The sequence below is a fragment of the Corapipo altera genome, unplaced genomic scaffold, assembly GCF_003945725.1.
Source record: "Corapipo altera isolate COAL_440 unplaced genomic scaffold, ASM394572v1 190, whole genome shotgun sequence".
Taxonomy (NCBI): Eukaryota; Metazoa; Chordata; class Aves; order Passeriformes; family Pipridae; genus Corapipo; species Corapipo altera.
In genome coordinates, this window is record NW_020885006.1 from 275,241 (window position 1) to 290,018 (window position 14,778).

At 47.6% G+C, this 14,778-nt stretch overlaps 1 protein-coding gene across 1 annotated transcript in view; it reads right to left on the minus strand.

The window, feature by feature from the left end:
• Positions 1–14,778, minus strand: part of TOGARAM1 (TOG array regulator of axonemal microtubules 1) — a 29,015-nt gene that overhangs the window by 6,806 nt on the left and 7,431 nt on the right. Inside the window, exons 3-16 of the mRNA XM_027667338.1 lie at positions 14,317–14,473; positions 13,698–13,832; positions 12,750–13,046; positions 11,081–11,301; positions 9,816–10,033; positions 7,784–7,884; positions 6,540–6,623; positions 6,100–6,266; positions 5,150–5,324; positions 4,888–5,022; positions 3,995–4,130; positions 3,137–3,242; positions 2,569–2,804; positions 3–161 (exon numbers count right to left, since the gene is read on the minus strand). Of these exons, the coding sequence (XP_027523139.1) occupies positions 3–161; positions 2,569–2,804; positions 3,137–3,242; positions 3,995–4,130; positions 4,888–5,022; positions 5,150–5,324; positions 6,100–6,266; positions 6,540–6,623; positions 7,784–7,884; positions 9,816–10,033; positions 11,081–11,301; positions 12,750–13,046; positions 13,698–13,832; positions 14,317–14,473 (2,327 nt within the window). The remainder of the gene's footprint in view (positions 1–2; positions 162–2,568; positions 2,805–3,136; positions 3,243–3,994; positions 4,131–4,887; positions 5,023–5,149; positions 5,325–6,099; positions 6,267–6,539; positions 6,624–7,783; positions 7,885–9,815; positions 10,034–11,080; positions 11,302–12,749; positions 13,047–13,697; positions 13,833–14,316; positions 14,474–14,778) is intronic.

The window sequence follows — 14,778 nt, forward strand, 5'->3', positions numbered from 1 at the left end:
ACCGTGTCTGCTGGGAGCTGTCCTGTGCAAACCTGGCGCTGGCCGGGAGCAGCCGCTCGGCCGCGGGTCTGGGGCCCCCCAGGAGGCGCTCGGGGCCCAGGCGCTCCACCAGCTCCGACAGGTGCTGGGCTGTGCATCTCCTCACGGCAGAGTGCAGGTGGCTGGGGGACAACAGGGACAGCTGAGGGACAGCTCGGGGCAGGGGCTGCGCACAGCACTCCCTGCCCACCGCACCGGGAATCACCCCGGGAATCACCCCCTGCCGTGGATTGGGAGGCACCTCAGAGCCCCTCTCGTGCCACCCCCGGCCAGGGACACCTGGGGCAGGGACGTGGGCAGGGGAATTTTAGAATTTGATTGCTAGTTTTCCTTAAACAACTGTACAGTATTTTAGAAAGCACATGACTTTGTGTCCTTTCCATCAGCTCTAAGGAAAACAACTCCCTGTGCTCAGAGACACATCCTGTGGACTTCATATCACTGTAAAACTGAATAAAGCATTGGCTATTCTAGTTCTAGTTCTACTGACTTCTAAAGATCCTCCACAAGTCTAATGGCCCCTGTTTTGCCAAAAATAAACAGTTGTGCTGATGAAAACCAGAAAAACTGCCAGAATCAGCTTTCAAACTCGTGCAGCAAATGAACCTTTTATGTAAATCCTGCTGTCCCTGCTGATCCCACTTGTGTTCAAGAACACAAGTCTGCAAATTCAAACCTCTCTAGTTTTATGTTTGGATTGCAAATCCTCCTTCGAGGAGTTTCTAACTCCTGCTGCACATTCTGAGGGGAGAACAAGAGCTGTGAGGCTGAGACCTCACTCCACGTAACAAACAAGCCCCTGCTCCCCAGGAATAGCCCTGCCCGTGGAAACCAGCTGGAAAGCTTTTTGTGTGCACAGAACACCTTAAACACAGCTCATACAGGCAAGAAATAGGATTGTAAATTCCTGAAGTAAAATCCCTTTCAGCTCTAGCCCTGGAATCATGCTCCTGGATCAAGCACCTGCTCAGAGGTGAGTTCCCAGCAGTGGTGCAGTGTCTTTAGAGCAGCACCTCCCAAAAGCAAACAACAATGGGCTTAATTATTCATGGAATAATTAAAAATTATTATAAAAATTACAGAATCCCAGACTGGTTTGGGTTGGGAGGGACCTTAAAGCCCATCTGGTTCCACCCCCTGCCATGGGCAGGGACACTGGAATTAGTCCCATATTCCCTGCCACAGCCTCCAGAGCTGAAGCTCCATGCACTGCAGGGCCTTTGCTGCTGGCATGGCCAGAGTTTCCTGAAGTCAGGACCAGCAAAGCTGCACCTTTAGGCCAATCCCTGATGTGTTATCCATTAAAACATATTGTATTCCATGAGTAAGAAAAGGCTTCTTAGCTGTGAACAGATTAATCCCTGCTCAAACACTGGCTTCTGAATTAAAAGCCAGGGGTGGTGTCACTGTCTGCTGCTTCTATATTCACAGAATCATGGAATGCCACACTGGTTTGGGTTGGGAAGGACCTTAAAGCCCATCCAGTGCTTTTCCCATGGGCAGGGACACCTTCCACTGGCCCAGGTTGCTCCAAGCCCTGTCCAGCCTGGCCTTGGGCACTTCCAGGGATGGGACACCCATCCCAAGGCTGAGTTTTGCCTTTCACTTTAAAGCCCAGGGAACTGCAGTGGGGCTGTCAGGAGACTGAATCCATACATTCCACAACCACCAGCTTCCCAGGAAACAGAAGAGGAAAGAAAACATTTTGAACCAGGACTAAGTGTGAGGATTTGGAGCTGTGCAGGAAGCCCAAGGACTGATTCAGAATGGAGCACCTGAAATGTGTCATGAGGAGAAATGCAGCCTGTGAAATGTCACCAAGTGGTGACAGAGAAGAGATGAAACACCAGAGCTTGACTTAAGTATTGATGGACAGTGAATGAGGAAGGAAAGGGAAAACAGACTCAGGAGGGCATGGAAAGAAGGGAATTAACTCCTGCTACAGCCTGAGGGGAGCTCAGGCCAGAACCAGAGCAGGCAGCCAGAAAGGGAGGCTCATGTCTGAGGGACTCCAGAAAATAACAGCCACCAGCCCTGGAAAGGAGACTGAAATGCAGACACAAAGGTATGAACCAGCTCAGTCCAGAGAGGAACAGGAAACCAAGCAAGGTACTTGCAGCCAGAGATTTGTAAGTTGTAAATCAGCTTTCTGAATAAAGAGGGGTGCTGAAATCTGGGCAAAGCAGCATTTGATTGCAGAGCAAATGAGAAAGAAGAGGGTTAGGTGAGCTTTACTAGGCAAAGCAATACAGCAGCTTCCTAAAAAACACTGCAGTGACAGCGAATAAAGTTACTAAAGTGGTGCCAAATGGCCAGAAAATACACCAAGCTCCAAAATCGACTTCTTACATAAAGCACAGAAAGGAACAGGGGGGCTTTTATCCCAACAAACACTGCCCTGGGTAGAGAGTTAGCAAAGCTGGCTTTTCTAATTTCTGTCCCTTGTATTTTTGATTTTCTTTCAGAAAGCCCATAACAAATTGACTCTATTCACAAGTTATTTCTTCATAAAATCTGTATAGGAATTACCTTTGCCCTCCATTTATAAGAGAACAAAGTGCACGTGCTGGAGTCACATTATTAACCATGGCCTTCAGTGCCTTGTCTACCTCTTCCCTTATAAAAGTGTTGGATTCCCCAGCTTTGTGCAAAAGGACTTTTACTGCATTATCTAGTTCTTGATCCATGCTCTTTTTCAGGTGGGTGAACAAATCCCCTAAACACACCACAGCAGCTCGAGAAACACCTGAGCGTAAATTCTTGACCTGCACACAGGAAAGACCCAAAAAACAGTGAATAACGGTGATAAAATAGACTTCAAAATAAACAAAGCTTCATGTTTCCCTTTGTCATTTTTTAAGTAACGTTAAAAGCAACGGAGAAATACATTTTTAACTTGATTCACAAAGGGTGAGAATTAAAACAGATACTCATAAAAATGTTATAAAGTTACAATCTATGTGTTTTCAGTCTCTTTTGAGAGACTTTTTTTGAGGAAAACTCACCACAGTTGAACATAACAATTCACTTCAGAGAGCTATAGAATACATGTATACACACATATAGCCAGTGGAATGTTCAGATAGGAAAATTTAACCTCTTGAGCCACAGCCAAACTTGTTTCGTGGAGCTTTGCAGTCAGAACAGGGGCGTGGTAGGCAGACAAGCACCTGACAAAGTTCAGACCCTCAATTTTCTTCTCCCTGGGTGCAAAAAAATAATATTTCAAGTCCAAACCACCTGCGAATTTTCACGACAATATTAAAATTCTAAGAAATCAAACAGCAAACAAACTGGGATTGTAAAATGAAGCAATGACAGTCATGGAGTTATGGAATGGTTTGGCTTGGAAGGGACCTCAAAGATCATATTTCAAATTCCTGCTATGGACAGGGACACCTTTCACTAGCCCAGGTTGCTCCAACCTGGCCTTGGACACTTCCAGGGATCCAGGGGCAGCCACAGCTTCTCTGGGCAACCTGGGCCAGGGCCTCCCCACCCTCCCAGGGAAGAAATAATGCAGGAAAATCCTTTTCCAAGTGAGCCTTTCCTTTAATGTGGGACTATTTCAGCCCAGCAGGCTCTCAGCTGTGTCCCACAGTTCTGTTCCCAGCTTGCACTAGTGGCAATGAAAGGATCTCTTTCCTCCCCCAAATTGAAGACAGCAGCACTGGAACCACATTCCAGAGTGAGAAAGCACCAGGAAGGTGCTTCTGCTCCACAGACAGCACCAGGAAGGTGTTGGTGGGCCCTCTCCAGAACAGTCCTTAAGCTCAGACATCTCTGCAGGTCTCTGCAAGCTCGGTTTAACCTCAGGCTGGGCTGCAAACCCCCCTTTCCCCCGTGTCCCTGCCAGCCCCCCTCGCTGTGTGTGACATTCCCCTCAGGCCGGGTTTGGGAGCCAGTTCCCCCCACCAGCAGCTCGCAGAGCCCCCCGAGCTCGGTGTGCACCCACCAGTCGTCGTCAGCCAGCAGTGCCAGGGCCTCTGCCAGGGCTGTGTCAGGCCTGGGGAAGGGCTGCAGCTCCGAGGGGTCCAGCACCTCGGGGCTGTGGGTCACCTGCTCCTTGGGCCGGCCCCGCGCCGCCTCATCTGCGGGCACAACATCCACAGGCAGTGACAGCACCCCCGGGGCTCCAGGGGGGCAAAAACAGGAGATACAAGAAGCTTGAGGCAGAGAGGGCTGCTACAGGGAGCGGGTTTTCCAAGAGACATGGAATCGTGGGATGGTTTGGGTGGGAAAGGGCTTAAAGCCCACCCAGTGCCACCCCCTGCCGCAGTTCCAAAAGCCTGGGTTGCTCCAGCCGGGCCTTGAACACTTCCAGGGATGGGATATCCTCAGTGATTTGGTTTCATTCATATAAATTAATTTTTTTTGCACACAACCACCGCTATAAAGAGTCACAAACACAAATTGTTAAATGTGAAAAATGAGGCACGGTGTGCTAAAACACAACCTTTAAGAGCCTCTTGAGAAATTCTGGAGACCTTGGACCACCATCAGTAGGAGCTTCTATTCTCAAAGTCTTTCTACTGCACATTTTAAAGGCAACTCAGTGCCCAAACAGACCAAGAAATGATTTTTCTGGGGACAGAAGGGACTCCATTTGTCATTAATATATTACATTATACAAGTTGCTGAACAAATAAAAACCCTCTGACGTTTAAAACACCTTCCTAACAGATTATAGGTGAAAAATGATTAATTGAATCCCCAGTGATGATTTAAATCCCCTCCACCACCACAGTATTGGTGCTCCAGAGCACCTCAGGACTGTCTCTTTCACAAATAAATTGCATTTTGGTGCTCTCCCACTAGACATACCCAAATTTTACTGTCCCAGCTTACCAGAATCCAGCAAGGGTGAACACTTTGACCTCTTCAAACTGGATGTTCTTCTCAGAGAAGGATTCAAGGCCACATTTTCTAAGGACAAAGATCCGTTTCTTGGCGATGTTAAAATATCCCCACAGAGATTAAACCCTAGAAACGTCCAGATCACAACAACAACAAATCAGAACACGGTTAAAAACCAGCATTTCCACTCCTAATGCCCCTTCCAGCAGCATTTAACAGTGGATATTCATTTGAGACAAACCCTCATCCTCACTTTCTGCTGTCAGTCTCTCTGGTTCACTCATACTCAGTCTAAGCCCTTCCCAAGGGATCTCTTCCTTCCCTTCCAGGTCTTTGCCTTCCTGATGCTCTTTGTGATTGAGTTCTTTTTCTTCTTTTCTCTTCCTCCTCAGCTTATCCTGGGCAGATTTTGACATGGTCACTTTTATCTGCAAAAAATTCATGCACAAGTTACCCAATAACTCACCCCCCAGTTCCTGATGTTGGCAAGGTCAGCATGGAAAATCTGCATTTTCACCAGTGGGATCTGACCCTACTCCCTCTCTTGTGTTTGACACTTTTTGCTCCTTAGGAGTCTCAGCAACTTTTAATACATCCCTCCCTTTACTCCTTTCAATTTGATCCCCCCCAAGGATTCACATCTTCAGTGGAAACAGGAAAATTCAGACACTTTTTATCATTAACTTCAAGTTTTAGTCATGGTAAAATGTTATTTTAAAGGCTTGCAGAACTTCTGAGTTTCATGTCATACTTCACTCAGGTAAATCTCACTCCATTCACAGCTGTAAACAGTATTTAACAAACAGCAGATTATGGGCAGATATTCAGATGGTTTGTAAAATATCTTAAGAATGGAGTTTAATAAACCTCTGGAGAAAACAGGACGTGATCCAACCCAGCCCATCCCTCATTCCACACCTCCATGTGCTGTGGGAGTCACAGAGCATGTTTTCCAGCTCCATCCCCTCCTGCAGCCCTTGTCCAGAGGCTCTTTCTGAGTTAAGAGGGAAGCTTCTGACAGGGCAATTTGCCATTGTAAAATATCCAGATGGAACCAAAAGGAAAATCAGGGAGCAGCAGCTGGATGGCCTGGGCTGTTTAATCCAGCTCTTGCTCCCCTGACACAGAGCCTGTGACTGTGTCCAGCTGGACTCACAGCTCTAAGAGCAGGACGAGATGGGATCAGAGCCCTGCAGTTCTCACCTCTCTGTCATTGTCAGCATGGAAATGGGAAGCACTGTTCTGCTGGAAGCTTCTCCCAGGGATCCCTGGGGATGGCTCAGTCTCCTCCCTGACCCCCTGGTCATCTCCATTGGCCACACACGGCAGGGACTGGCTGTGAGCACGGGCAGGGGGGCTCCCAAAAACACCTGCAAGGCAGAGCAGGGGATCACAGATGGGTTGGCTTGGAAGGGACCTTAAAGCTCATCCAGTTCAATTCCTCTGTCATGAATGGAATTGTCTATCCAGGAACTGCAACCCTTTCAAGTACAATTCTTCATATTCCCATTAAACTGGGAATTGTTCACCATCTAAAAAACCTTGTAAGCAGCTTATTTTTCTTCTCCCACTCTATAGAGGCACGTTTTCCCACAGTTCAAAAGCTCAGTGAGATACAGGAGGTAACTTTGGGTCTGTAATACCTTTATCAACAACCACCACGGTGTCCCCAGACAGGAAACCCAGATCATCCATCGGTGCAAAACCAGACACTGGCTCTGCAAGGCCTGGAGGGACAAACATCACCCAGTGTAAGTCATGGGTATGCTCTGGGACGTGTTTTGTGACATTTTGGAAGAATAAAATATCTTAATTGATCACTCTCTTGAACCAGTGTATTGTCAAGTTACTGAAGCCAACAGGATTTACTAAATACTCCTCTGAAGGATCTTCACATCACACTGACATGAACCCTCTGGAGCCAGGCTGGGAGAGCTGGGGGGGTTCCCCTGGAGAAGAGAAGGCTCCAGGGAGAGCTGAGAGCCCCTTGCAGGGACTAAAGGGGCTCCAGGAGAGCTAGAGAGGGACTGTGGACAAGGCATGGAGGGACAGGACACAGGGAATGGCTTCCCACTGCCAGAGGGCAGGGTTGGGTGGGATATTGGGAAGGAATTCCTGGCTGGGAGGGTGGGAAGGGATTGGAATAGAATTCCCAGAGAAGCTGTGGCTGCCCCTGGATCCCTGGAAGTGTCCAAGGCCAGGTTGGAGCCACCTGGGCTGGTGGAAGGTGTCCCTGCCCATGGCAGGGGTGGCACTGGATGGGCTTTGAGGTCCCTCCAACCCAAACCATCCTGTGATTCCATGACCTTACCAGGCTCTCAGCTCTTCACTCCCAGCAGGGTCAGGGCCTGATTAATGGGCTCAATAAGCAAAATCAATGTGCTGCTCATTATTTTACACTGAAGGTCAACTCCTCACAAAGGTCTTTTCATCCAAGGAATGCCAAACCATTACCCACAGCATGGGCTGCCATGGACAGGCAGGATTTGCTCTCTCATTATGCTGTTCCTTGGGAATCCCATGGCCTAATCCATCCTGTGCACACAGCTCCCCCAGCTCCTTTCCTCCAGCCAGCTGAATCCAAGCTGATTAAACACAAATAATCACAAGTTTCTGCCCATTACAGGAATCTGCAGAATTCACTGTAAGGGTAAAACTCACCAGCACCACTGAACCTCAATTTCCCACCAGGAATTGAACTGCTTGCAAGCCTGGAGCTCCTTCTCACCTGAGCACCACTAAAACCCCAGTTGGACCCCAAAGCACCCCAAAATGACCTTTTTTTAAGTGTTGAAAGGACGTGAGCTCACAGAACACATGAGAACAGCCTCCTCCAGTGGCCATTCTGTGCCCTCAGTGACCAGGGTGTGCTCTGCCAGCAACACACCTGTGCTGCAGGGATGCTCTGCCACACCAGGCTCTCTGCTCCTCCCTGGAGATCCTTCTGCAGGATGGGATTTGCTGCCAAGCAGTGGAAAGGTGTCTGACCTGTTCAAATAAACACAGTTTATAGGTACAGTTCTAGTCAGAACCCAGCTAAGAACACTTTATAGCAACAACAACAACAGATTTCAGTTTCTCCCTGGACAAATATTTCCAGTATTTCCACAAATGCCCACACTGAGTTGGAGAGGAAAATGAATCCAGGAGGAATTATTTGATGAGCAGGTCCATTATGAAGAACAACATAAAGACAACCCTTACGAGGAAACTTTACACCAGGAATAAATCTGGGATACATTCAAAAAGGAAGGAATTGCTTGGCCTGGGGACTGATGATGCTGGTTCCAGCCCGGCACAGCAGAGTGACCAGATCCATCTGTCACTCCCAGGCATGAGCTGTTCCCAGCTGTTCCTGTTTACCAGGAAAATGCTGTTATCTACAAGAACAACTAATATTTCTTTTTTTTTAATGATTCTCTGAATATTAAAGATGATTCAGCCCAGAGCTCTGTGCCCAGCTGGGTGAGGGCACAGGGAAACAGGAGCTGCTCCATGTCTCACAAATAAACACTCTTTAAGATCCAAAGGAAGGTCCATGCTCCAAGAACATCACTAATACCAGTATCCAGCTCCCACAGCAGTTTATCAGCAGATAAACCAAATCATTCCAAGAGCAAACACACCCAAACCCCACATTCTTGCTGCCCAACCACAGATACTTTGTGAACAGACAAGGCCAATTTATTCCAGTGCTCACAAACCACCATCTGAGCTAAACTCTCTGGCATTTTTATGAACATTCCAAGGCTTTCAGTGTCATCTGGGAGGGATTCTGTCACTTCTCCAAAGTCAGCCTCACTGCCTCTCCTCCTTGCTGGGTCAGAATCCCTGGCTCTGTGGATCCTGTAAAACATTAAGCTCAGCCTGATGGCCATGGCATGGTGGACAGGGCATGGCCTGGCCTGGCACAGCAGGACACTCAGGAGTTTAGAGCCCTGACTTTTTAGGTATTCCAGCACTTTATTGTGGTATTTTAAATACTATTTATAAAACTGTGACTCAGCAGTGATGTATATAGGGAAGGGATGTGAATATAAACTGGTTCTGAGCTGCACAACTGTGAAAACCTTCTGTTTGTGAATCATTCCAGTCTCAAAAACCTTTCCTTTTTTATTCCCTCTCCTTCCTTCTGTTCTATTAATACAGTTGTATGCCAGCCACATGGAAGGGAGGGTTGGAAATGGGTGATCTTTAAGGTCCCATCCAACCCAAACCATTCCAGGATTCTATGGTTCTATATAAAGATGTATTTGGTACACACAAAAATAAAAGGTATCTTCGGATCAGAGCTACAAACAGCTTTATCACTGGCCCTGAGACCGGCAAATTCCTGAAAAACTTCTTTATTTCATTAAAAAACAGTTTATAGTGCTCGTAACCAACTGGGTTATTGCCCTTTACAGGGTGCCATCAGACAACTCCTATTTAGAAGAGCTCTGTGAAGGCATTTTAAACTAACAATTATCTGCCAGCAATAAAATGGAAACAGTTCTTGTTCACAATAAGAAACATCCACATTGTCTTGCCCTTCTCACAGAACCCAACCCGTTCCTTCTTCAATTTCCAGGCCATAATAAGCCAACCTTATCCTTGCTCTTAACTCATTCTCCCCCTCCCTCCCCTGCTCAGCCACGGGTCATGTCCCTCCTGTAAAGTCTTCATCAAATATTTACTTCCCCTGGCAGTGCCTCCCTGCCCTGGGCTCTAAGGGAACTCCTTCACCTTACAAGCCAGAAAAAACCTGGAATAACGTAATCATGCAACTCTTGCATTTTTAGATATTAAAATTATTCACAAAGGAAAAAAAAAATCAAGCTGTTAAGCAAAACAATTTTACATAAAAGGAGTATAATTTAATATTATCATTTAAGCAAGAGCAGCAGGGCCCGTGTGAGGGGACACAGAGGGGCACTCACATCACTCTCCTCCTTCGGGGCAGGGTGGGCACGGGGGAGGGCAGGGATTCCTGGCTGTAAATGCCACTCTCACTGGGGGAGGAGCCCTGGGAGGGGCAGTCCCCGGAGCCATCCAGTTTAACTGCAGGGTCGGGGCTCTCCAGGTCTGCGATGCTGCTGCTCAGCTTGGCCCTCTTCTTGGCCGCGCTGTTCCGCAGGGAGCGCAGGGAATTCTGCATCTGCCCAGGAGGGAAAAGGGACAGGGGGCAGTCAGTGCACAGGGAGAAACTGTGGTAAGCTAAATAAAGTACATTTCTGAGTGTTCAGTCCAATTTTCAAGTCCCTGATGGGCAACGTGACCACCACTCACTCGGGTTATCACATTAAAACAATCCCTTCCCTTGTTTTACTTCACAAGAGGAATTATCCTGCAAGGAAATGCAGCTTCCTAAGGATGCTGTATCCCAGCTCCACTTCCCAAAGCACCAGGACAGACTGTTGCAAAAGTAAATCAACTGCTGTATGTTTTCTGACAGACTGGAGGGAGGGTGTGAGGGCTCACAGCACACACAGAGGGACCCCAGGCTTTCCCCAGCAAATCTGCACAACCCACAGTCCCAGAACCATGGAATGGTTTGGGCTGGAAGGACCTTAAAGCCCTTCCAGTTCCAGGGACAGGGACACCTTCCACTGGCTCTAGGTTGCTCCAAGCCCTGTCCAACCTGGCCTTGGGATCCAGGGATCCAGGGGCAGCCACAGCTTCTCTGGGCAACCTGGGCCAGGGCCTCCCCACCCTTCCAGGGAGGAATTTTTTCCATACATCCCATTTAAACCTACTCTCTTACATGCAGAAGTAAATGCTGCAATCAGTGCCCAGTAAGCACAAGATCCTACTCAAACAAGCAGGGAAACCTACAATTACTAGAGTTTGATGCTACTGCATGTCCTCCCTCCTTTTTTGCTCAATATATTTCACATTAAAAAATTCCTCCTCTGGCTGTCTCCCACCTCAGCTTCCTTTCAGTGGGGACCAGAGGATGGAAGGTACAGAAACAGAAAGGCAAAGCCATGGAGTCACAGAATCCCGGGATGGTTTGGGCAGGAAGGGACCTTAAAGCTCATCTTGTTCCACCCCCTGCCCTGAGCAGGGACACCTTCCACCGGCCCAGGCTGCTCCAAGTCCCATCCAACCCGGCCTTGGACACTTCCAGGGACCCAGGGGTGTTCAAACACTGCCAGGGATGGGGCAGCGCCCTACAAGTGTGTTTTACCACATTTAAACCCACCTCTTCCTGGTCCACCTCCTCGGCATCCAGGTGCAGCTGTGCCAGCCCCGCTGCCAGCTCCCTGCCCAGCTGCCCCAGCCAGGCGTCCTCGCCGGCCCCGGCCCTGCCCAGGCGCGGGATGGGGGGCACGGGCCGGGCCCCGGGCAGGCCCCGCCGCGGCAGGGGGGGTCTCACCACCGTGGGCTTCAGCTGCAGGGAGGGTTTCTCCAGCACGTTCTCCCCTGGGGAACACACAGCAAGGTGTCAGGGCTCTGGAGGGGTGGCACGGACAGCCCCAGGACAAACTGCCCACCTCGGTTCTGGGTCACACCACAGAACTGCCACGAAAGGAGTGCTCAAAACACACCTGTGCAGCCTCAGTTACCAATTTATTCCACTTCTACTGTCTCCTTCCTTTAAGAAAACAAAAATTAGTGTTTCATGCCTGTGCATACCGACATAGAATCACAGAACAGCCCGAGCTGGAAGGGACCCACAGGGATCATCCAAGTCCAACTCCTGGCCCCACAGGAAAAAACAGAACAGTATTTGTGATGATAAGCTCTTATAAGTCCCTTTAAAAAGTAATTACCTTTCTTAATGAAGAAAAGAAAGACTCATGCCCTAACAAACTCCCCTGTAATTCTGTAACAACAAAGTTACTCCAAAACACAGACAAAAAAATTGAAATGCATGTGGACAACACAGAGAAAATCAGCAAGGGACAACCACATCTATGTAATAAAGGCACATTCCAGGGACAGGTGACTCCCAAAGCATTCAGTTAGAGATTTGCTACATGTGCACAAAATATGGGTCTCAAAGAAGATGAAATTTCAAACAGATTTCTTTCATTTGATGTGGAAACTGTTACTTTGTTTATAGGAGCCTCCTGAGTGATTAGGAATCAATTTAAACTAAACAAAGAGTAGAGACCTAAAATAAGATTGCCTTTAATGAGTGTTTGAAAGAAATCAGCTAAATTGTTTAAGTAACTGTAATTAAATAATGTTAAAACTATTCAAGGTTATTATTAAGGTTCACTAATGTGTACAGGAGGATTTCAGACAGGAAATCAGAGCACAGAGAGCAGTTTGTGCCACGTCAGTGTGAGTTGGGATGAAATCAGCACCAATTCTGCTCATGAGGGACACAGCTGTTTGCAACCAGGTTTTAACAAGCTGTTCTGAGTGGGGACAATCTGATGTGTCCACTCCCAAATGCAATTCCTGCTTGTGGAAGGTGTCCCTGCCCAAGGTAGGGGCTGGAACCGGCTGAGCTTTAAGGTCCCCTCCAATCCAAACCCCTCCGTGATTCCATGATTCAAATAAAAGACAAAGTGCAGGAGCAACACTTTCCTTGCACGTGCATTAATTAGAGCATTAACAATACAGGTATTTCTTATTGGCTTTCTCTGGAAGTGCTCCATTTTGGGGGTTGGTTTCCTTTTCCTCTGAGGACATCACTGGGGAGGAAAGCAGAGCTGAAGCACACAGCGGTGCTTTATGGCAAAGGCTTCACTTTTTAGGAGGAGCCTGCAGGGCTGTGAGCAGGGCAGCTGGAAATCCCTCCCATTCCTGGCACTGCCCAGCTCCTTCTCACCTGCCACTGTGGGTTTTCTGCCCACTGCTTGAAACCCCTCAAAATCCAACCCCAAAATGCCTTTTTGTTACACTGAGAACGTTCCCACCTGTGTTGTCTCCTGACTCTGGGCTGAGCAGCTGCTTCTGGGAGCCAGGCTTAGGTAGCCCCTCGAAGCTTTTGCGAGGCCAGGAGTTGGAGAGGTTCATGGGATTGTCCTGGGCCCTCCTTGGAGATGCAGCTGGAGAGGAGAGGTGCTTGGGACTGGTCCTGGGGGAGGACAGGGGGTAGCAGGGCAGGATGAAGGTGCCCTGGCTGGCACTGAGGCCCTGGAAGGACATGGTGGGCTCTGCCTGAGTGCAAAACCCTCTCTGGGTCTTGCTGGGAAAATTTAGGCTGGAAGAAACTGGGCAAAGGAAAACAGAACAGTATTTGTGATAATAAGCTCTTATGATAATAATTTACAATCAAATAATGCACCACAAAAATAAATCACAGTGAAATGTCACACCGCAACAATTTACAAGGAAACAATACACCATAAAAATTTGCAATTAAATAATACACCACAGTAATTTATAATAAAAGAATACATCATAGAAATAATTAAATAATACACCATAATCATAATTTGCAATGCAGTAATACACCATCTAGACTGTCAGAGCCTAAAGGTTTTACCCAAGCAGGCAAATCAGGTGCCTTCATTTTGCACTTTGCACTGCCCATCCAAATATGAGTTTAAGCCTTAAACTATTTCTCAGGCTTGTTTTGGAGAACTACCTTTAAAATAAAAGGATGACACAAGTAGGTCAAACACAGTTCTGATTCTCTTACAGAAAAGGTGGTGCTGTAACACCCTGATAGAGTTAAATATCAAAGGTGGGAGCTGTAATTTAACCACTAATGAAAATACAAAGGAGGAGGCACAAATGTGTCTGACCAGGGACTGGAAAGCCTTTCAGTAACAGTTGTTATTTCTTAAGGCAGCAAAGAAATAAGGAGGTAATTCCAGAGTGCCATGCACTGACTTAGGACACTGTCACAACCCACATACCTTTGTCCTGCTGACAGTTGTTCAGTCCCAAAAACTGTAATTCCGAGTCCACACTGCCACTCTTCCCACGTGCCTGTGGGTATCCAAGTGTCCCACACTTCCCTGAAATTTGGGGCTGGTGAGAGCCCATAGCACCTTCCAAGAGCAAACACAAATCCCTGGCTCAGAAACACGTGGTGTTCAGCAAAGAATGCACAACAACATTTCCTGGGGAATTAGGACTCTGTGCAGCTCTGAGTGTAAAATCCAAATACACTGAGAGTATTTAATTCCAGAGTCTCTAAGCAACCCCCTAATACAGCTCAGAGGGGAAAATGGAAAGGACTGGCTGTTCCTCCAGGGCCCTGCTCCAACCAGGAATTGTAGGGGGGCAAAAGAAACCCCGGAACAATCCCCTCTTTGAGCGTGTGACAATAAAGGGAAATAAACACCCAAAAACCCCAAAACACAGCGAGGGAGCAGCCTTGGCAAGGCCTCAGGGCTGCTCACAAAGGGCCACGGGGACAGAACAAATCAGGTCTGGTCTTGCCCAGGCTCTTGAGGAGCCCTTTGGCTCCTGAAGCACCAAAATGTGTCTGTTCTGTCAGGGCAGCTCGAACCCTGCCCTGCTCACACTCACCAGCACAAACGGCAGAATTCCCAGAGTTCACTTCCACACCGCTCTGGAATAAAGTCCTGGAAGCTCTTTTTCTACTAAAAAATAACTCCTGGCTGGCTGGGACTCCTTGGGAGGGCTGGAGCTTCGGGGAGTGAAGGAAATCACTGGATGCAGAGAACTGTGGGCAAGAGGAAAACAAGCTGTGTGTGAAAGGAAAGCACATTTCCCTGCCCTGGGCAAACAGCAGGGGCACAAACAGCACTGATAAATGCAAAATATCCTGGAAAAGGTTGTCTTCTTCCACATATTCAAATATTTGAAGCATTAGAAAGCATTTTAGTCATTTTCCAGGTCTTAAAATAATACAGGTTAGCACTGTTCACACTGAGGGGGAAAAAACCCAGCAAAATAAACTGGTCAAGAATTGTACTATTTTAAGAATTACATGTTAAAAATTACATGTTAAAAATTACATGTTAAAAA